This window comes from Malus domestica, chromosome 15, assembly GCF_042453785.1.
Source record: "Malus domestica chromosome 15, GDT2T_hap1".
Taxonomy (NCBI): Eukaryota; Viridiplantae; Streptophyta; class Magnoliopsida; order Rosales; family Rosaceae; genus Malus; species Malus domestica.
In genome coordinates this window covers 19285153-19308910 of record NC_091675.1, presented here as the reverse complement: position 1 = coordinate 19308910, position 23758 = coordinate 19285153, and the positions used below count along the sequence as shown (strand labels likewise).

The window sequence follows — 23758 nt, the reverse complement described above, 5'->3', positions numbered from 1 at the left end:
GTTATACGCGAGCCTGTGCAACTGTTTATTTTCATGCTTGAGCCCTCTAATCTCCTGTTTGAGACTTATCACTTCAGCCGCCAATGATTCAACTTGGCGGGTTCTAGCAAATAAGCGTTGGGCCATATTAGAAACAGAAGCTGCACACTGAACACTAAGAGCCAAAGAATCCTTAACAGCCAACTCATCAGACCGTTTGGAAAGTAGTCTGTTATCTTTGGGAGTGAGAAGGTTCCTAGCCACCACCGCAGCGGTCATATCATTCTTCATCACAGAATCCCCAACAGTAAGAGGACCAGTAGGGGATATGAAGGATGAGCGCCATATGTTGTCTGGAGAAGGCGTGGCTGCCTCTTCTCCAAGGTTTAAGTCAAAACGACGGTCGGAGGGACCATACATTTTCAAAAGTGTTGAATAGAGAAGAGGTCAGACAAATCAAGATCTTAGAAGTGCAAGAAGGGAGCTTCTACTGGTGGAGATTCAAGTGTGTTGTGGAACTTAATGCCATCCTCTATAAAAATCTGCATTCGACGGAGCTTCAGAAATCGAAGAGGCATTTGCTTTCTCAAAAGCTGGGCTGCTCAGAGACCACGAGGGCCGATCTCAAAAAATCAAAGAGGCGCTTCTTTTCTCAAAAGCTGGGCTACTCAGAGACCACGAGGGCCGATCTCAGAAATCGAAGAAGCACCTGCTTTTTCAGCCTCGTCAGCACCTGTCACATGCACACTCAGCTTTGCGGAAATTACGGGCAATCTGTCGAAGATTTCTGGTGAAGTAGAAAGCACGCGAATCTTGCTGTTCAATCACCACTACCCACACGCACCATCAACTCCTCGGGTACCACATATAACTTTGCCAAAGATCTCTGACAAAGTTTAGGCGCGAGAATTTCGAAGTTCCAGCTACCCTACTATTACCCACAAGGGTAAAGGAACATCACCACTGCTTGACAACCGGAAAGTCCTTATGTGTGTCGACCTCATTGTTCCGTGGCAAGACAGGCTGGCAAGAACGTCCAACCTTTACTCACATTCGAGAAAAGACTCCCAACATAATTACTTTCTCAAAAACCGAAGAGGCACAGCTCTCAGAACTTTGAGAGCCAGATTTCCCTAGATAAAGCTTGTCTGTAATCTTCACACGCAACATCAGCTTTCCAGATACCACATACCACTTTTTCAAAGTGCTCTGACAAAGTTAAAACACGTGAAGCTGGCAGCTCCTACTACATTGCTGTGACCAAGAAGGGTAAAGGAATAGCATTACTACTTGTTATTGGGAAATCCCTATATACATCAACATCCCTCCTCAACGGACAGGCAAACCTGCAAAAGTGCTCAACCCTTTCTCGCATTCGAGAATGCACCCTCAACATAACCTCTCGAAATACTCAGCTTTATTTCCCCCCGATAATACCTTAGCAAATAAGCCACACCAAGAACAAGAGTATCTCATATCATCAGGGTCGAAAGCAAGAGTATCCCATATCATGCTTTCTCCCTGTCCTTGTCTTCGTCCTTGTCCACACCTGCAGGACAAAGAGAAAGAGAGCAGTCAGTCGGAACCTGAAATCAAACCTCCAATCTGGAACTGACTGCCTGAGACCTTTGCCTGGTTGCTTACTTAGCATTGCTCTCAAGAAATCATCCTCAACTGCTGTTAAGGTCATGAATTCCACCGGCAAATACCTCATGACAGTTGATCAGATATTGGCTTTTTACACTGAAGCTGCCAAACGTGGATGAGTCACTATGAAGGAATGTTCTGAAGGACCATTTAAATGCAAAGGTTGCACACCACTTCTGCCATGCAAAAGATTGAAGTAGAAGGTTCAACGGTGAGCTGAAACAGATCACTACAGCACGACACCTTTCCATACCACATTCATTATTCCGTCAACAGCAAAAGTATCCTATATCATCAAGGTCGAACGTACTCTAGATTTGATGGACTTGTTTTGACCCTCAAATTCTTGAGTCGGCCTTATACTCTGAATGGAACCAGAAAACCCTCCAGCACAGTTCAAGAATAAGCCTGTGGAAAGTTACTTCTTCAAAAGCAAAAGTATCTCATATCATCTCTTCTCCATTTGCTTCTCCTTATCCTGGCAGCTGAATGAGAGACAAGGAGAAGGAGAACAATCAATCGGAAGCCGAAGTCGAACCTCCGATCCTGGGTTGCTTGCTTGGAAGTTTGACTGCTTACCTTGTCTGTCACCTCTTTCGGCAGATCTCCTAGCTCAACGACTTGGGGGACTCCTACTATAGGGTTTGTATCGCACTTGACCAAGCCCAAAACTACAAGTAAGCTTCAAGTGAAATTGATACATTACCTTGTGCATCTTCATCGGTTAAAGATACCACCCATGGATGGAGGAAAAGTACTTCCAGAGAAGATGCCACATCTACATATGAGACAGATAAGGCACGTGAAAATGATACCACACTTTGGTACTTAGAAGTTTCGTGATTACTCAATGGCTTGGATCTTGCAAGTCCCCAACCGATGAGCTTCCCTCACTTGGGAACTTAGGGGAGCACTGTTTGTACCATACTTGACCAATCCCGAAACTACTGAGCACCGGTCAACGTTATACCGTCAAGGACCCATAAGAGCTTCCCTTCAACCAGGAGGCCAATCACAATGTGACACGTGTCGACATCAGAAGCCAATCACAGCGCGACACGTGTCAACATCAGAAGCCAATCACAACACGACACGTGTCAATGTTAGAACAAAACTAGAAACTCTCTTCTATAAATAGGGATCATTCTCCCACAATAATCTCTAATGTCATTTTGTACTAAACTATTCACTAGAACTCACAAAATGAGAGCTTGAACCTATATATTTGTGTAAACCCTTCACAATTAATGAGAACTCCTCTACTCCGTGGACGTAGCCGATCTGGGTGAACCACGTACATCTTGTGTTTGCTTCCCTGTCCCTATTCATTTACGTACTTATCTTCACTAGTGATCGAAGCAACCAAGCGAAGGTCACAAACCTAACACTTTCTGTTGTACCAAAGTCCTCGCTGATTTTGTGCATCAACAGAGCTAATTGTTCTACATGGCAAAGGAAGACAATTGGGCAATGTACTAATACTCAAGATAGGGATGGTTTTGGGAAGTACTTGGGATTGCTTGCGGATTTTGGGCATTCCAAGCATGTGGTGTTCGAAGAAGTTCGGAAGGGTATGGATGCACGGTTTAATGGATGGGCAGAGCAATATTTGTCGCAAGCGGGTAAGGAGGTGTTAATTAAGGCAGTTGCAATGGCTATGCCAAGCTATGCGATGTCTTGTTTTAAGCTTCCAGTGAGTACGTGCAAAGAGATGGAGCGGGACATGGTGAGACTCTGGTGGAGGGGAAATAAAAAATTTTGGAATGCCTTGGATTGCATGGGAAAAATTGAAGAAGAGTAAGGCGGGGGGCTAATTGGGGTTCAGGGACTTACAATGTTTCAACTTTGCATTCTTGGCTAAAATTGGGTACTTACTAACATACACACACACACACACACACACACATATATATATATATACAAGAATATTAATTAACCTACAACCATGCATGATTTTTGTAATAGATTGACCTTCAAATAATTGGGAGACATCGCATATATTCATAAATAATATTGCCGTTAATACAAAAATACATGTTAAATATACTTATAACGGTATTTAATTGTTAGAAAAAGAAAATTATGACAAATTTCTTTTTAATTTTCAAGTTGTTAAAAAAAAGGTAGACGGGTAAAAAAAGAGTAAACGGGTTAAAAACGAATAAACGGGTATGCGGTTATGGGTAAATGGGTATGCGGTTATGGGTATAGTTAACCGTTTATAAACGGTTATGGGTATGGGTATACCTGTTTATGTAAATACCCAATGGGTAAACGATTATGCGGGTAAGAGCTTAAACGGTTATGGGTAAATAACCGTGGTTACCCGCCCGCCATAACCGTTACCCATCCCTACCCTAAAGTGAACACTAACTGCTCAAGTGCATCTTTACACTTAAACTGAATAACCCAGACTATTGTTATTAAAATATTATTATTAATTTTTTATAAAATAATAAAGGATAATTATATTTTTAATTTCAAATAATAATAAAAGATTGGTTGAAAGTAATTGAGAATATTGAAATGTGGTGTAAGGTGGACGAACATGGTTGAGTATTTGTAGAAAAATGAGTTAGATTTTTTTTTTGTATTATTAATCATGACTGATGTCATCTTGATGTCATACCATTTACGCACTGGGCCAGGTGATTCGGGCCTGGTGGGGATGTCCGGATCCCCTGGAGCCCAGTCTAGTAGCTGCTCTTAATTTGCAAATTTGGTGCACTGGCATTTTAAAGACTAAATTTTGACTTTCGAAATTCAAGTATGTAAATTCAGGCATCCACTATAATCTGGTGCATTATAAAAGTTTTAAATTGATTGACTATTAAAATTTTGTATAAAAATCTAAGAAAACACATCTATGACTTCTTGTAACATTGGAAAGAGAGATATTATAAAACTAAGAGGTGGCTGATAGACGAACTTATTCACAGTGTGGCAATATACGTTTTATGAATCCGTAACATTTTACGTACAAATATCAATATCGTAAGAAGCATGATAATCACATACACTCTTATTTAATTATCTCCGTTTTTTTTTTATTGGATTTATTCAATATGATGATCATAATTAAATAGAAGTATTTAGTTATCATTTTCTTTTGCCTAACTAGATAGTTCACATGTTTTGATTGTTTGATAAAAAGCATTTTTAAAATGTAAATTCTGTGGTGAGGAGATTCTTGGATAGCCAACACTGTATTCATTCTCTTTATTCTCTCATCACGTAATTAGGTTAATTAGTGAGAGATAGAGATAGACAAACATACAAATAGTAATTCCGTACCTCTGTTGCTTATTATCTCGAGAAATCTTCTTCTATGATGAAAATAACATGATTTTGAAAAATAAACTGTTTGAATCATTAAAATTTGATGTGATGTGGATCTAAGGACTAATTTCTTTCTTTTATATTTTAATTTGGGACTAAAGGCTTCCCATAAATATAAACAGTAAACCCCAAAACCGTTTCATCACCAGCCAAAATAGACTGTTGGGAAATTTGGGTTGGGCCATAGAGAAGTTACTTGGGCCCATCCAGCCCAGATTAATCACCGCGAATCTCTGTTGATTTTTCAGGGGGAATGTGAGAGCAGAAATGGCAACTTTGGCGTTCGCGAGCCCAACATCTCCGCCGTTCTCGTCGTTGCGCCGGTCTCCGTCGACCCACGGAAGATTCCCGCTCCTCCATAAATCTCTGAATTGGGGTCAGAGATCTCTGCTTCTTCCCATAACATGCTCGTCTACAGAACCAAATCAAAACGCCGACGACTCGGAATTCGAAACGGCGTCATTGACTCCGTCTTCTTCGAGTGACTTGACCTACAAACTCTACGCAGGGCTCGGAGGCGTTGGGTTTCTCGAGACGACGTACTTGACTTATCTCAAGCTCACAAATTCCAATGCATTCTGCCTCACCGGCGGCGGCGGCGGCTGCGGCGGCTGCGGCGACATCCTCAGCAGCGATTACGCTGTCGTTTTTGGTACTCTCTTTAACTCCATATCCGAAACCAATTCAAATTTTTTATCACCCAAAACAAGAAAAAGTGAAAATTTCGATTGGGTTTTTGTGGATTGGAAATGAATTGCATTGCACGCAAGGTGTTTGATAAAAATCCCTTTTGGCTTTCCCAGGTGTTCCTCTTCCGCTTATCGGAATAGTTGCTTATGGGTTAGTTGCTACTCTGGGTGTGCAGCTTTTGACTGCGAAGAAGTTGCCTTTTGGAATTGATGAATCGAACGCTCGCTTAGTATTGCTTGGGACTTCAACTTCCATGGCAGCGGCTAGCGCTTGCTTTTTGTACATTCTTGGCACAAAGTTTTCAGGAGCTTCTTGCTCGTATTGCTTGTTATCCGCTTTGCTCTCTTTCACCTTGTTTTCATTACTTTAAAGGTGAGCTTTTGGATGTTGTTCTTTTCTGTTCTCTTTGATTTGATGTTAATGGCAGTGATTTAGCATTTGGGTTTATTGAAATTTAGGATTTTGGGTTGGAAAAAGTACCGAAGGAAGTGGGTTTGCTGTTTTGTATAGCAAGCTTGGTGGTTGTGACTCTCAACAGGTCATTTAGTGCTCTTCCACCTGTGCCCCCTCAAGGTGATTAACCTAACTCATATTTTTATTCTTTTGCTTTTCGTTTCATGGATGTGTTAGTTTGGCAAGCCATTCATGGGTGATTAACGGAACTTGTATTCTGCTTTGAAGCTCAATCTTCTTGTATTATGAGGCTGCCTGTCTAACTAATTTGATAGAGGAGGAAATAGAAATACATGTTAATATGAACAGCAGTCAGAGTGGTAGGAAACATTGGAGACGGATAAACTTAAGTGTTACTATGATTTTCATAACAGTAAAGAGTAAATCATAAATAATGTATGGTAGGTTTGATGCTCACAGCATCAAAGTAGTTGTGGTTTCCTTTATATTCTATTTTCTTCACCTTTGTTACTTTTTGTTTAAGGAATTCACCGTAATGGGAATTCAATGGTCATTGATATGAAATATGAATAGATCATTCTTTCACTGTGTAGTCTATTGTGTTGAGTCTAAAGATGTTGCCAACTTGACTATTTATGTAGATGAAATTAATATCTGTTTTCTGTGTATTGACCTTATCACCTTTATCTTTAAATCCCAAAGCCTTTCCCATAGTTTTTTGCTCGATATGAATTGCCTAGTCAATATTTAACGAATTGGAATGCTCACAAATTTCTTCTTGGTAGATTCTGCCTGCTGGTTACCTTTTTTATCAGTTTTCTGTGCTTATTGTCCTCATATATTTCCTTGTTACATTTTTTATGTTAACAGCCTGTCTGAAATTGATTGATAGGGATTTTACTACACATGTGAACGGGCTAAAAAACTCCTATTATACTTGCAAGAATCACAAGGTTGTTGTAGTATAAACGGATCTCGCAAGGTCGTTCTTCACAGGAATTATTAAATAATTCGAAACAAACCAAATTCCAATTAATTATTGTAAAGTAGAAATTGAGATGATTGATTTTATAACCTACTTCAATTAAAAACGAATTTAATTAATAAAAATAAGACACTCTGCCATATTAAAACTACAGGGAAAAGAAAACAGTTTTGGGAGAAATCAAATTAAGAAAGCACTAGGGTTCCACTATCACCTAGCAATCCTATGAACTTTTACCAATTACTTATGATCTACACATGCCACTTTGAAGGTTAGGTTTTCCTAATTTATATTCTACTTGGAACCTCCAACATAGAACGTATATCAAACTTGCAACCCGTTCGGACGTTTGGATCAAATCTGAACATGAAAGACTCATTATGCTTTATGAAAACCCTTTGAAAAACCATGCAACTCTTAAGACGTGGTGTCATCCTAAGTGAAATTACAATTATTAATCATAAGAAGCCAGCGTCAATTTCAGGGAACCTTCCGACCAAAATTGCATCAAATTACTTTTTTAAAGATCCTAATGATGATCAGCCATTAAGACAATTAGATAGTTTTTATCTCGGTAATTAACAATTCAAAGTATGAATGCAATCAATCATAAGCAATTAAATAAAAATCACATATTCATACTAAGGCTCAAGGTTTCGCCCTAGCAAAATGAATTAGTTACGCATATTCATAATTGAAATCATAGAAAATATTATTAAGAAAATGATTGAAAACACCTTCAAGTAGAAAATCTCCAAAATCCTAAAAATTCTCTCTGTCTCCAAAGTTGCATAAAAGGAAGGGTCCAAAAAAAAAACTATAGACGACCAAGCAATATATTTGCTAAGCCCCCCTCCCCCCCCCCCCCCAACACAAACCCTAAAAACAGGTCCTTTATTCCCACTAGGAAACTAAAAATAATAATTAAATAAAATAGGAAACATAATCCTAAATTAAATGGTAAAATTCGTCTAAAATCTGAACAGTCACGTTTTGGACCCATAAGCTGCTCCAAAACTGGCCCAATATTGCTGGATTTAATGTTTGGAATATTTTGAACACTTCTCCAGAAGGCCACGAACCCATCCGAGATCATCTTGGGCTCCAAAAACACAATTTAATCCCAGAAACGTCATTTTCCAGCACCGCATATCGCTCCTTTATTTTATCGCCAGAAAATAACCGCTTGGTGGAAAAATCCCAAATTTTGATACGATCAAGCTAAGTGACTCACGAACGTCCTCCAACTGGAATTACTTCAAAATTCGTCCATTTAGTCCTGTTTTGCTTCAGAGGAAGTCAAAAGTCCTATATTGAAAATACAATTCAAAGTATCAAAATTCTTCCAAAATATTAACCAAAATATACTAAGATTAGGGTAAAATATATAATATAAAATCTACTCATATCATCGATCTTCCATACTTTTCAACTGAGATAACAACACCATCAAGTCCTTTTGCTCTATCTCTTGCAAAGCATCTGAGTGCTATCGGTGCCAAAATGTATGGGGCTTTCTGGTGTTCACACTGTGTTGAACAAAAACAGGTACTTAGATCTTAAAGTTCCTAATTAAATTTGATTCACTCATGAAGCTTTTCTTTCTATCATCTCTTTCAGATTTCTCCCAAGGTTCTTCGGAAGAATAATGTTATCCATAATAATCATTCCATACTTCATGATAAACATTTTGAAAAATAAAGCGTTATCTTCTATGTGTTAGGACTTTTAATGTATCCTGTTTGCTTTGTGCATCGTGTAGATGTTTGGAAGTGAGGCAGCGAAGCTGTTGAATTATGTAGAGTGCTTCCCTGGTGGATTTAGGAAAGGAACTATAATGCAAAAGGAATGCTTTGATGTCGAAATTGAAGGTTTTCCTACATGGGTGATTAATGGGCAGGTGAGAAATACCATCATAGATCACTCCATACTTTCGGTCATCCTCAAATATAAACTGTCATGCGAACCGTGCTGTAATTGCAATACTCATCCCATCTATGAAGATTTACTTGGTTCTCATAAAGTTTGGCGCTTCTTACAGGTTTTGAGTGGAGAAAAAGAGTTGACGGAGCTTGCGCAGGAATCTGGGTTTGATTTGAAAGAATTCAGTCAGCCTCCGTAGATTCAGCCATGGCGTTTTGCGTGGCATCACACGTAAAGATGATAGAAAAATTCTGGTATTATTTACATACCCCGATCGTATATATCTTGTACAATTGTTGCCTGTATTGATTATGATTAAGTAGACCAAAGAAGCTGGTTTTTTCTAATTTGCAAGTTTCAACTCTTCTAATATATTCTTCCCCAAAATTAGCTGTCTCCTACCGTTCTATATGCTACCGAAACTCCCCCCAAAGGACGGAAAGATCTTGTGTCACACCGAGTGTATACACCGGGTGGCAGAGCAGAAATTCTCGACAATAACAGGGTAGGGTTAGATGAGACATGCCATCTTTGGGCCGCCTAATTTGAAAGTGGGCTTGGTATTGAAAATGGGCCATAAAATCAAGCCCAGTTTAATACGAACGATAGGATCACAACAACACATGTAGGGCAGTACAACACTACCAGCTAAAAGCTAAACCTAATCGGACAAAGAGCTATGGCATGGACTTTCTAAAAAAAATTAGGTTCTCTTCCTTCCTAATCCTCTCTCCTTTCCTCCCTCCCTTGTACTTTCCTTTTTTTCTTTACCTTTATACAAAAAAAAAAAAAAAATTAATATAAGATATTGACGTGGTTTAATCTTAACTGTTTAAATAAGAAGGGATAGAAGGAGGAAGAAATTAAGAGGTGAGAGAATCTTGCTTCTTTCCAAAATGTTGAGTTAACTTTTAACTTTTATCAGTCAATGAATGAATAGAAAGAGAGAAATCCCATTGGATGAGATCATGTATGCTTCGGAAGCTACCAAACCTCTGTAAAAAAAATTTTGAGTTACTAAACAAATGTTATGGTCACTTTTACACGTGTAAATTGATCTTGACTGTTAGATGCATCAACGACTAGTCTGTTGCTTGTCATATTGACGTTAATGCTACTCAAATTGCCAATTAAGCATTCTTTCATAATGATTATTAATGTTGAAATGTCTCGCATGCATCAATAATTACTTGTATGTGTCTTATTCGCGTGTTAACGCTCAAAATTTGCAAGTTAACAAACTACATACTAAAGCTTTGGTGGGCTTGGGATGTGGATTGTAATGAAATGGACACATAGATGCAAGTGGTTCACCTCTAAAAATTGGATTACATCCACTGCATTGCACAAATTCTATTAACTGCAAGACTAAAAAACAACACTCAACTAATACATCAATTCTCTCTCTCCTTTTTGGTCTAACCCCCTTGTTGGAGGTTTTTACCCCTTTATATAGGCCATTAGTGAACCCCTCAGCCTTGGGTCCTTCCTACTTGGCATTCAATGCGCTGCCTACATAGACTAGCTTACTAACATCTTGTCATCTGCCATCTAGACATTTGGCGGCGAAGTGATGGGTGTCCAGTTAAGATAACACACATTCACATTGTAAAGCGAATTGAGCCTCTGATCTACCTCGATTGTCGAACTCAACCTCTCCAAGCGCATTGCGACTCACTTTTTGTTTCAATCCTAGGTCCCTGCAGTTGAATTTGGGTCGCTAAGTGGCTTGATTGGTGTTTGAGTAGACCTTCCCTTAGAGATTTATGTCATAAAGCTGTTAGTCTACCCACGTGCTCTCAGCGGTCGACAAGCCTTTCGTATACCCTGGTCGGTCGGTTAATCACTATTCGACAAGCCCTTCAGCACTCGGACGTGTTCCATTCCAAGTCCTTTGGACCTTGGGCTTCTTGATCTCCCATGGTCTTTCACTTTGCCTTGGGCTCTTCGTGGTTTCTTTTTAGGCTGGCACCTTCGGATGGGCCTAAAAGTGTCCAACATTAACATCGCGTAGCACCAAATTAAATTTTGTTTTATTTGATTATTAATGATTACAAGCCTCATATGCATCAACCATTAAAATTCACCTCCACGCATGCCATATCACAATCCCAATTGCCCAATTAGCATTTGTTTTCTTTAATTAGCCAAGTAGATTAAGCCTTGAACACATGCCCATGCCATAAACACTCTTACTAGTTCAACCCTTCGAAGGACATTTTCTCCTCACCTCTTTCTATCTTTGGACCCACCCTCCACTAAAACTGCCCATCATCCTATCCAAACCCTAATTTAATCAACAGAACGCCAACTCAGCAATCAGACACCCAAATACCTCCAATAACGGAAGATCCGTCCGAATATTCCATTGGCCCCCTTAAGTCCTGAGCCAGTCACGAAATAATACCGCTTGTCGTCGGCTACATAATTCTCTCTCATCCAACGCCATTGACCCCCTCATCCTCCCTTCCCGCTTCAAAATTCTATCACAATTCCCCTCACTTTCTCGCCATCCAAAGTAAACAGATAGAAATGCATACTCAAATCTCCGATTCCGAGCAGCAGGAACTCATCGAGAAGCTCGACATCTTCAGGATCAGGGGACGTGACAAACGCGGCCGCACCGTCCTTCGCATCATCGGCAAATTCTTTCCAGGTATTTTAGGGATCTTCTGAGATTGCTTTTTGTAGAAAGCACTTCTCTTTCAGAGCGCTTGTGCTAGAATTGATTTTATTAAAAATACTTTTGACTTTTTTTTTTATCAAAAGTTCAAGCGATCCTGGAAGTGCTTTCTGAAGAAGCCAGTGCTTCTCCAGAAAGTGCTTTTGTGACCTATAACGTTTTCTGTCAATTTCAAAGCGCTTTTAGCACTTCAAAAGATTATTCCCAAACAGATTCTTAATCATTCTTCGTGATCAACAATTTATCCTCAATTTATTTTAGTTTTTATCTGATTTTTATTTTTTTATTTTTTGTATTATTTAGCTCGAATTGTGAGCGTTGATGCTCTGCGGAAGTATTTGGAGGAGAGAATATTCCCAGAGATCGAGAAAAAGCCGTTCGCTGTGCTGTACGTGCACACTGGAGCTCAAAGGTGCGAGAACTTCCCCGGAATCTCAGCCGTCCGATCAATCTACGACGCCATCCCGATCGGCGTCCGCCGGAATCTCGAAGCCGTGTATTTCCTCCACCCCGGCCTCCAGGCCCGCCTCTTTTTCGCCACCTTCGGCCGCTTCTTTTTCACCGACGGGTAAATAATTGATTGATTTACTTGAACGGAAAAGGCGCATGCAAGCATTTTTCCTGTCATTTGTACTAACGTGCGCTTGGGGTGCGCCGCAGGGTATACGGAAAGCTGAGGTACGTGAGCAGGCTCGATTATTTGTGGGAGCACGTGAGGAGGAGCGAGATTGAGGTGCCTGATTTCGTGTACGATCATGATGAGGACTTGGAGCACCGTCCGATGATGGACTACGGATTGGAGAGCGATCATCCGAGGGTGTACGATGCGCCCGCGGTTGATTCGCCTGTGTCGACGTACTCCATGAGATGCATCTCTTAGCTAGTCGTAATAATTGAGAAGTTATTTTTTTAGTTCTTCTCGCTTTTTTACAATTTAGTGGTTGATTAGGATATATGTGGTTGTATTTAGATAATACGAGAAAATATGCCCGCGCGTTGCTGCGGGAACATGTTGTTTGAGGTGTAATCGGATGAATAAAACACATTTAAGTTGAATAAATTCAACACAATTATGAACAAACAGTTTTTTTTATATACATTCAAGTGAGCTGACATATAAACACATTGTACAATGAGTGGGAAGAAACTGAACATCTTTGATTAGAAAGAGATGGTTTCCAAAAAAGTTATGTTTCCCTAAGAAACAAAAGAAACATTAGTTCACACAAAATTTCAGTTACCAAATCCAAAAAAAAAAAACAAAACAAAACAAAAATGTGACTATATGGCTTTCTTACTACACAAAAATATCATTTAGTTAAAGCATGCCACACATCATCACATTGCTATTATATGAAGTATATTCCTCAGTGGCAAGTAATATACTCTCCTTAGCATGACCTCTCAATCCCCTTTTTATCTCCCTAGAATCGTACAACCCATAAATACGGTGCCCCTTTAAAATCCAAGAATACATTAAAAATTCAACAATACAGTTACAAAATCTTTATAAATGAACATACCTCAAAAAGCCAACAGCCCAAGTGACACACTGCACACACTGCATGCACTCACATATACTGCATACACATACGCTCACACACACTGAAGAATGAACGCATTATATTCAGTTAGCACCATTCAACTTTAAAAGCAGTGAGACTTTCCAAAGGCACATCCTAACTGGCCTCAGTTCAAATAACCAAATTGAGAACAACAGTTGAATTTTAGAAAAGCAAAAAAAAAAGAAAAAAAACAAAACAAAACAATCCTATAACCACAACTGAAAAACAAAATCAAAATGAATAGAATAAAATATCATCAGAGCTTGAACACTAACATCCTTTGAAAACATGTGTTGGTTACGTATCATATATGCGCATAAATTAAGAAAATGACTTGAGTGCCGTAGCAGTAGGTACATGCATGAACCTAATTATGTAGAGAACCTATCTTCGAATAATTTGGTTATTGCTCTCTTTCAAGCTGACTTGGCAATCACAGAAAAATAAAAAATAAAAAATCCCAAATCAGTCGAAAAAAAAAAATCCAAATTAACACAACCCTTTCATCTGTCATAATCTTTTGATTAGTTTTCCTATCTCTAATCCTAAATTTGTCTTCCATGCTCTCTTTCCCATTTTTCCCTCACCCTAATATCCCACCTGCAAAATCTGAACACTGTGACCTTTCCCTAGCTAGCTAGAAATTTTTATCACCCCCCAATCCCATTTCATTCCAAGTCCATCACAAAAATGGGACAACAAACTCATAACAAAAATACAATGTAAAAACCATCCCAAATCAGCAAGAATAAAGCGAAAAGAAAAAAACACATCATATACCTTTAACACAGCAGCTTGAAAAAACCCCAACAAAAAATTACAACTCTGAAAGGCACTGTTTCTTAACTGAAAGAAAAAAAACGTATCACCCATCCGCAACAACAAATTGACCAAACACAGAAAACTCAATTAAAACAGCATTTAGAAGCACTATAAACCCAAATTACAAAAAACATCATCATGATCAATTGTTTGTTTATGACAACTATCTATTTTTTAAGCTCTCACTAATCAGTCCTTGGTTGTAGACCAAGAAAGACACGATGGGCGCACACAATTAGAAGCTCTAGGCAAACTTGAATTCAGGAGACGGTTTCTGATATTGCTCTCACTAATCGGTCCTTGGTTGTAAACCAAGAAAGACATGATGGGCACAGACAATTAGAAGCTCTAGGCAAACTTGAATTCAGGAGACGGTTTCTGATATTAAATTACGCCAGAGGGTGTGCGAAAGTTGGACCGTGGCTTATTTGGTTCTACTTCTGAATTGTTTCTTGATTAAACTGTTTACTTAGCTGCTTTTAGGTGTCTTTTTCACATGCTTTTTTCTCTCAAAATTTATAGAAATATGAAAATGATCATCACAAATTTCAAAACCTGCATTAACCGAAATTAAAAGGAAATGGACACCATGAGTGCTTGCAAGATGAGAGAAGGGAAACAAAACGGAAATGGTGCATTTGAACAGAATGATGACAATTTAAAACTTTAATTATGAAAATGCATAATTTTCATGTGTTAAATGAATGAGTTATTTTAGGATTACAATGCCAAGCCTTCGGATTTCGAACTTGCGAAAGATGGTCCTGAGGGTGATAAAACTCATGTTTCGACGCGAGTCATGGGAACCTATGGTTCTGCAGCCCCAGAGTATGTGATGACGGGTGAGTGTGCGTGTGTGTTCTGTAACCATCAGTTCATCATATATCAATATAGCACACTTCAATTCAACCTATCGAATTCAAAGTAGCACGTCTCTAATTCAACATATCCAATTCAAATTAGCACATATACAAAGATCAAAAGGCACTTTTAATTTGGTATCCTCAAAAGCAACGAAAATAACGCTAAATCAAATTGAATTGAACAAAGTGGAAATGGGATAGATGAAGATTTGAAATTGCTTACATCTCTATCATATCCCACATTTCCCTTAAAAAATAAACAATTATGAATACAGAGTACATGAAAATCAACACAGCAAAAAGAAAAAACCCTATATTTTATTATGCTGAACAATTACGAATACAGAAAATCATACAAAACAGTTCCTAATTACAAACTTAATACATACAACGGCCTAAAAAAAAGGCAAAATCTAATAAATTTCATCCAAATTCAATATCATACATCAAAGACAATCTTTCGATATCCTAAACCAAAATTCTCATATAAAAAACCATAAATTTTCTGAATTCGCAAGCAGCAAGTCAATCTCTCAATTCCTAAACAAATTCTCATAATTCTAGAATCTCAATTGTAATCTTCGATAATTTTTTAAAGAAAATCAAGAAATAATACCTTCCATCGACTAACGTACTACTCCTTCTCCACAAAGAAAGCAGTGAACTTTTCCGATTTGTTCTCCAGCAACTTCACGAAATTGGTGACGTCCTTGGAAACCTCACCAGCTTGCCGACCTTGCATACTAAATCTCTGTCGTCGGCCAATATGGGCTGTTTAGTAGAGGCTTGCCTTCGTCTCTCGGATAAATCAGCGTCAGCTGCTTCTTCAAGACCTTGTACAACAGATGAAGAATGGGTTAGAGATTAGTTTGATTAAGAATTAATTCACCTATTATTGATTAAGAATTAATCCCAACCATGCCAGCTCTCCACTCTCAATTCACTTATTATTGATTAAGAATTAATTCCTAAAATTTATTAACAAAACCCATTACTCAAAAATCCAAACTTCATAAGGAAAAAAAAGTAAATACTGGTAAAGCTCAATTCAAAAATGAATAGGAAATTGAAACTGAGAAGAAACACAATAAGGAGCACCTTATCGTCTTCAAAACCACCTTATTCGGTATTTCCTTGTTGATGATCTTGTCAAATCTACAAAAACAAAAATACAAATTCAATTAATCAAACAGCTTACATTATTTCTGAATAAAAAAGTGATGGAAAATATACGGTTGGCCGACCATGCCGTCTTCGAAAGCAGAAGAACTTGAGATTCAATTTGGGTGGAAATGGGCACTGCTGGAAGGGAAAAGAACATTAATAAAAACCAATACTATTTCAACTAAACCTATACCCCAACCAAGCAAAACCAAATGCACACTAATCACATCTATAACCATAGAAATAGGGAACCAAACAGATATAACAAATGTAATATCATTGGTTCAAAAATATTAAAGGAACTATAGGTCGTAGTGTGTAGCATGCAAAAGTGCTACTACTCTGAATTTCCAACATGCTCAACAGATCTCTAACTTTCCAGAAATATTTAAATTGAAACTAAGAGATCATTCTTCCGCATAATGATTATTTGAGATTCGCTACGAAAACGAATCCATAACTTACTTAGGTTTCAAAATGCACTATAACATCCATTAATCTAGATTCTAAACAGAATTGCTTGAGCAAAGCAAACAATTCAATCTTATTCCTCCATAAATGACCTTGTTTTATTACTTCATGGGGCTAATTTCTTTCGAAAGATTCATAGCCAATGGTTTCCAACATTAAAATATTACATGTTGAACACATTAAACAAACAGTTTTTCCAATGACTAAACAGTTTTATTAAACGGGAAATAAGATTATTTTCTTGTTACAGAAATTACGTTTACAATGTATCAAAGCAAAATGGTAGTTACTAAAACGAATACGTTAACATACTCTTATAGCATAAAATCTAATAACCTAAATAATAGTGTTCCAATTGGTATCAACAATCAGAAACAACACAATTGCAAACATAAAGTTAGGTGATTTCATGGTTAAAACCCATGCAAACCACCTAGACATAAAGAAATAAAAAATACATGAAAATTAGGGACCGACTTGAGCTTGGAGTCCACATAATGCTTTTAAGAGTAGCAAATGTTCTTTTGGACTGAGTTCTGTTGGATTGAGTTCCTTGTAATGAGATATCTCCTCTCTGCACAAACAAAAATGGTAAAAATGGTAAAAATGGTTAGTCTATTTAAAGAATGAAACCAGATTACATACAGTGAATGATGCTAAGATGAATAAAACTGAAACCCCAGACAACAAATTGAATGCCGGGAAGAAAGGAAAAAACATGCATGAATAAAATATCTAATTTTTCAACCACCCCTAATTTATAATTAAGCTAAGCAAATCACAGCAAGCACAACACAATCACAACAATAAGAACTTTCAAATAACATAACATCTATCAACTACTCTGCACAGGATTTTCAAAAAATGTATAACTAACCTGTAATTTAGAAACTTATGTCGTTCACTCGCTTACTGATTAAGTTTGGGAAGAGTATTCCATGAGCTGCAAAACACAGTGAAACAAAGATCAAACAAAGACAAAAAGAAGTAGTTGAATGAATCATAATTTTGCCAAAATTTATGGCCATATGGTACAATGGGGGATCATGACAGGCCATGGATATTGATGTTGACCTCAAACTTCACAAATCATATATAATTCCTTAAGAATTGTAATTTATCAACAAACAAACAGCTAAAAGCCAGCCTGCAACTAATTATCTCACAAATAATGATTGTATGCATATCTAAGACAAAACTGAACCAGATTCAAAGAATTATACGTAGAGTTCTTTCATAGCTTTCATACGGTCATCAATTAAGTTTTGCAGAATTATGTCTCATACTTTTTAGCAATGAAAGAAACACATATAGCACTCATACTCTGAACAAAAAATAATCTTTAATTTCTTCTAATAATGTTCTTGAAGGAGAGAATGAAACTGGAAATTTATATTTTGAAGATTTTAGTGCACACATACATACCAACATGTGCAAGGAAAGCAGTCTGAATTTGAATTGCAGCTATATCCTCAATTGGCAATCCAAGATTTTACCATCTGTAAAAGTAGACTTTTTCAAATTTATGGAGTTTAATGTTCCATGAGCTGAAATCCCCGTCAAAACATGTAATGAGGGGCAAGGAATTACAATTTCACACCAACATGAGTCCTGAAATGTTACATATATAAATCCTGAGTTCAAGGAACCCAAAAGTTGAATTCGTAGCTTACAAAAAGATGCAAACTTTTGCTATACTATTAAAAACCAGGCTCGTGACCCATAATCTCTAAGCAGCCAAAGAAGAAGAAAACAAAAAGCTAAGATATTGTATGTACATTTCAACTACCTCCTTAGATAAAGCAATGACATATGCCTGATGCTCCAATGATGCAAAACCTGCAAAATTGGGCAATTAGAAAAATTAATTCTTTTGATTATAAATATTCAATTAGATTCATTTTAAATAAGAACCAAACAAAAAATGCACCTAAAAGCAAGTTATGAAGATTGAGAGAGCAGAGAGGAAATGAAATAAACCTCAAATAGTAGTACTGCGGCTTGTAGAAGGTGCCCAGTCCTTAGTCTCTTCAATTAGATTAATTTTAAATAGGACCCACTGCTGCTGTTTTTTCGATGTGGAACAATCAGGTCCTAACGTTTCCCCAATAGAAAACTCTAAAATATGATTATATATCAGAATTCACATACAAAGTCAGAGGAAACATGATGATTATAGAGCTAGTATTGAATAATGGGTATAAAATTGAAACTTTTGGATGGTCATCGTTGTTTCCAGATGAAATTAAGCATCCCAAATAACCAAAACAAATCAACTTAACATAAAAGTATGTATTACCCACCTCAAATCGGCTGGAGAACTCATATTGGAATTTCTACCTTCCAATTTTTCCGTAACCTTTTCCATCTCAGAATTTCTGAACAGGACATGGATTCTATAACATTAGATAAATTTATCTATACTACACATATGCAGATCAATTTCAGATAAATTAAGATCAAATCAAGGTATGGAATATATCAATTTAGGGTTGGAAAATCACCTTGAAATTTCAGTGGACAGAGAGTGAGCGAGAAAACCAAGAGACGGAGACAGTGGGAGAGATGGGAGAGAGAGAAGTGGTTTGAGAGATGAGAAAGTGAGAGATGCAGAGTCTTAGAGCCGGCTTCCCTCAACCTCTCGCCTTGTCCCCATCACCTCGATCCAATGGAATCATAGAGGCTCGGCCCGATCGAAACGAACCACAACCTCTCTCCCCCTTGAAATTTGAAATCCCCACCCAAAAAACCACGCACGAGCCTTCCTGACGCAAACGGTGGAGTAAGACGACATAGGCGAGGGAAGGTAGACGGCGGCGAAAGGAGGATAGGATGGAGGCGAGACCGTCTTTGTCGTTCTCGTGGGCCTCTCTCCCTGAAATCCGTCCACAAATCCTCCCATATATCTCAATCTCAGCCTAATCCGTGAGTTTTGGCTGAAGCACAGCCACACCAAATTTAGATCAAACCCTAATTTCCAGAATAATGATAAAAATCGACAAAAAATATATACAGTTGGCACGTTACCATTGATTCGAGTTCTGGTAAGGACTGCGGCGGCGAGGTAAGGTGAGGTGTGCGACGGCGAGGGGAAGGCGAGGTGTGCGACGATGAGGCGCCGAATCGACTTTGTCGTTGAAGAGCTCTGGAGCAAAATGGGTTTGTCATCGAAGAGATCTCTGGAACAAAGTCGGGTTTGCTTTTGCTCGACACGTGCACGCTGAAGGGTGGTTATTTCGTAAATAAATCGAAATTTTCAATCTGAAACTGAAGAGGCGGTGGCAATCTTGTAAATAAACTGAAATGTGGTTCAAAACACTGTTCATTGGTACAGTGCAATTGAAAAGCCTTCTTTAGACTAAAGTAATATATAAATCCAAAAATTGAAATTTTTGGTCTGTTAAATTATAATAAAATTGAAAAATTAACAACTAAAACCAAATTGGTCCATCGATCATCACACAAATCTTATAAAAATAAAAGGAGTTTTGTCGTGAATGTTTGTAGTTTACAACCTTTGTGCTACGATTTCAAAAGGAAGTCACGAAATTAAAGAAACCAAAGTTGAAGGAGAGTGTGCGAAATTATGTATGTTTCAAGAAATTTAAGTTTTGTGTTCTTCATTTCGATTCAGTTTTATCCAACAATAAGACTCTTATTAACTCAAGAACAAAAACCTAGAAATGATAAGTTCCAAAAATTACGGTCTTCAATCGAAACTCTTCCACCAATTTTTGGTTTCTAATGCGTGTTAAGGATGACAACGAGTTCAAGCGAGAGAGAGTGGAAAGGGGTGGGTGAGGAGGGGAATCTGATTCAAGAAACGCATTACATTACCAATTACATGTAAAGATTTGAGTTCAACAAAGAAACGGATTGCATAATCTGCATATATACATCCACAATAACATCGGATAAACTAGATTGATGATTTTACACTAGTTCATAGCAGATGATTCTACAAATCACTCTTCATGAGAAAGTGGATATTCCGCCTCCGAGAGATGCAGAAAGTGTGTCTTCACTCGCTGTCAGCATTATCCCAGTCAGCAAGCCGATGCCGACGGAAACCAAGAACAGGGCGGAGCCAACTGGATGGTGGATGGAGCATTTTGTTAAAGGCGGACAAAGCATGTCCGTCCCGAATGATGCTGTCACCCTTTAGCATGAACACGCGAGTGTTAGGCCTTTTTGATCCCCCAATTCCGTGTAAATGAGGAAGCTTTTGATCAGTGAATAAAATGCAATTTCCCTTCACTCTACCAACGTCTCTGGTGGAGACGGCGAAAGACCCATCATTGCTCAAAATAAACACTTGATCTCCCAAGTTTTTCATTTGAACCCACGTACCCCATTCTTGATCCAGCCTATAAACTTTAAAATCAACAGCCTTGCCGTCAACAGAAGCGGCGAAAGGAGGAGGAGGAGCTTGAAAATTAGGGCCAAAAACACTAACATTTTCATTCTCAACATTGTGCTCTGGTAACCCTTCCATTTCACACTTGTCAAGGTACCGATCAACAACGAAGAGATCGCCAAGGGACTCAACCAAATGCTTCCGCCCGCCAAACCCACATAACGGAGGCGAAAATTGGATCACATTCAAATCCGAATTGACCCATGAAACTGTTCCCCATCTATCAACAACATAGCATTGACCCTTATACACAATAAGATCATCATAATGTGAGTTTTGTTCATCCACATGGGTCCATTTCTCATCCCCGAATCTCAAGAAACCCAACTTTCCGCCATTGCAAATCATAAAAATACCACAATCATTCAACTTCTTTGCATCCATGACTACCACTTTGTTCACACAAGCCGTAACAACATTGAGACTATTCCTGAACTGCAGACTGTACGATTTTCGCAATTCGACCATCTTAAAGTCCAACAAATTGAATTCCTTTAAAGAGTTAGATGCAGGCGAAAACCTGAGTGGCTTATTACTGATTGGATGCAGCAATCGCAGGTTCCCGGAACTCGACTCCTCAAACTTCACCACCCAGGGTTTTGACGAATTGGGTTTTTCGCCGACAAGCGATTCCATCCGATAGACTTTGATTTGAAGGAGTAGGGCTTTGGGTTGAGTCTGCAGAGCTCCGCCATCCTCGGCGGCTGGAGGGGAAGAGAAGCTGAGGGGCAGAGGAAGGGTAACGGGTTGTTGAAAAGGGGAGACGGAGGAGCGCCATGTATTGCAGACGCTGCGAAATCGGAGAACGTCGAGGCGGTTGTCGAGGCGATTTCCGATTGCCGACCATAGCTCCTTTGGAAGATCCGACCACTGCGTCTCCATCTTGATTGACGTGGGCGAATGGAGGATCAACCTATTTAACAATGATTGGGTGAGTTTGTCAGATTTATTTAATTTTTACTTTATTATTGTTAATTTATTTTCACTCCTTTAAATACTTGATTATGTTATCGATTGCCGACCATAACTCATTTGGAAGATCCAACCACTCCTTCTTCGTCTCCATCTTGATTGACTTGGACGAATGACCTATTTAACAATGATTGGGTGAGTTTGTCAGATTTATTTAATTTTTACTTTATTATTGTTATTTTATTTTCACTTTTTAAATAGTTAATTATGTTACTGATTGCCGACCATAGCTACTTTGGAAGATCCGACCACTCCTTCGTCTCCATCTTGATTGACTTGGGCGAATGGAGGATCAACCTATATAACAATGATTAGGTGAGTTTGTCAGATTTATTTAATTTTTACTTTATTATTGTTATTTTATTTTCACTCCTTTAAATAGTTGATTATGTTAGAGTCATATTTAGAATATGAATGTGATTGTGAAAATCTTAGTAAATATGATAATGTATCTTATATTCCTATTAGGAGTTGATTACCTATTAAATGTTGTAATCCTAAAGGTATATGTTTTTACCTATCCTACTGTTATAAATAAAGGCACAATGAGGTGAATCAAACACATCTCACAATTAAATCACTCTCTTCTCTCTAATTATGGCCGGCCCCCTCTCTCTCTCTCTCTCAACCCTAGATCATTCAATCAAATAGGCATACAACACGTTATCAGCACGCACTTGCCAGAAGCTGAGGAATTGACGCATCGAAGGAAGAGGCTATCATCCACCAAATTCAAAGGCTTATATTCGTTTTTTGCTAATCAGGTATGCTTAAAATAAAAGAAGATATTTGAAACATTCACGAAGCATGAAAATATTCCCCATGATGGATGAACCCCTCCCTGTTTATATTTTTCCTTACGATATATATATATATATATATATATATATATATGTTTCATGCATCGCACAATTAAATTGTTATGTGGAATATGTGAGTCAATATATAAAATTAAATTAGAAGCAAATTTAGGGTTTCCTAAACCCTAAGGGATTTCGAAAACAAAGGGGGAATTGGACATGGTGCGATGCACCACCACACCATCACTGTGCAAGCAACAACTAGACCTCGACCTGGAATCAACCTCGACAAAGCCTGAAGGCCCGAGCCCAATCATGCTGTCTTGGCCCGCCCGCCAGCAAACTCATGTGCTTGTTGGGCCTTGTGTTGCCCCGGCCTACAGCCATCCAATCCAATCCAGTTGGCTGGGATTTTTCCCATGACCCACACCAACTAGCCCACAAGGCTAGGCTTAGCCCTCACACACCCAAACCCACAAGCCAGCTTTCGCTGGACCTGAACCGTGCCCCATCGGCCCAGACATGAAACCCAGCTATGGCTGGGGTTTTTCTTCAACTCCCGTAAGCCTTTGGGCTTACCCCCTGGACCCATGGCCTGCAGCTACCCTAAGGGCTGTTTTTAGTAGCCAACCCTAGCCCTTTTGCTCACGGCACCTAGCTCTTCTTTGGGCTATGCCATATTTTCAACCCGATAATATTATTTTAATATTATTTAGCTTCTACAATCTACCCCGTATGACCCAATTTATTGAATTAATTAAAAGTGTTCTGCAGTCTATTAGTCTGATAATGAATCCAAAATTATTGACCTGAAGATCACTTTTGGACATTAACGATTAAATAATTTATTTTTATACTTTGAACTGTAACATACTTTCGTAGTAACGAAGCTCTCACACTTAAGTTCTTGAAGAACCTCAAATCCAGTATATTCAAATTTGTATATTGCATTCTTCTTGCAGGAACCTCTCATTATGAACTAATTGTTCATAAAACTAAATTGAACATGTAGTTTCAAATTTAA

General features: G+C 38.3%; 2 protein-coding genes, 1 long non-coding RNA gene and 1 pseudogene across 14 annotated transcripts; 2 read left to right on the top strand and 2 right to left on the bottom strand.

Annotated features, from left to right (window-relative positions):
* The first annotated feature begins 5188 nt into the window (after positions 1 to 5188).
* Positions 5189 to 9324, top strand: LOC139192059 (thiol-disulfide oxidoreductase LTO1-like; annotated as a pseudogene). The gene is made up of 6 exons (XR_011575852.1): positions 5189 to 5617; positions 5769 to 6013; positions 6099 to 6232; positions 8464 to 8602; positions 8817 to 8954; positions 9096 to 9324. The product of XR_011575852.1 is annotated as a thiol-disulfide oxidoreductase LTO1-like (transcript).
* A 1990-nt stretch (positions 9325 to 11314) lies between these two features.
* On the top strand, positions 11315 to 12741 carry LOC103401031 (uncharacterized). The gene is made up of 3 exons (XM_008339735.4): positions 11315 to 11633; positions 11964 to 12228; positions 12321 to 12741. Exons 1-3 carry the CDS (start codon positions 11510 to 11512, stop codon positions 12538 to 12540), a joined length of 609 nt encoding a protein of 202 aa, XP_008337957.1. The 5' UTR covers positions 11315 to 11509; the 3' UTR covers positions 12541 to 12741.
* On the bottom strand, positions 12693 to 19908 carry LOC103401032 (uncharacterized). 11 transcript variants are annotated; one of them, XR_011575849.1, is made up of 14 exons: positions 19573 to 19908; positions 19050 to 19481; positions 18849 to 18923; positions 18526 to 18663; positions 18335 to 18384; positions 18136 to 18156; positions 17971 to 18044; positions 17423 to 17488; positions 17023 to 17119; positions 16155 to 16209; positions 16009 to 16065; positions 15527 to 15743; positions 13184 to 13265; positions 12693 to 13084 (listed from the first exon to the last, which is right to left on the bottom strand). It is a non-coding gene; the product is annotated as an uncharacterized lncRNA (long non-coding RNA). The 11 variants fall into 11 exon arrangements; XR_003769640.2 differs by lacking the exon at positions 18136 to 18156 and adding an exon at positions 14006 to 14071 and having other exon boundaries at positions 16155 to 16212; XR_003769645.2 differs by lacking the exon at positions 18136 to 18156 and adding an exon at positions 14006 to 14071.
* Positions 19909 to 20566: 658 nt separating this feature from the next.
* Positions 20567 to 21844, bottom strand: LOC139191748 (putative F-box protein At1g65770). The gene has a single exon (XM_070812757.1). It carries the CDS (start codon positions 21842 to 21844, stop codon positions 20567 to 20569), a length of 1278 nt encoding a protein of 425 aa, XP_070668858.1.
* Positions 21845 to 23758: the final 1914 nt, after the last annotated feature.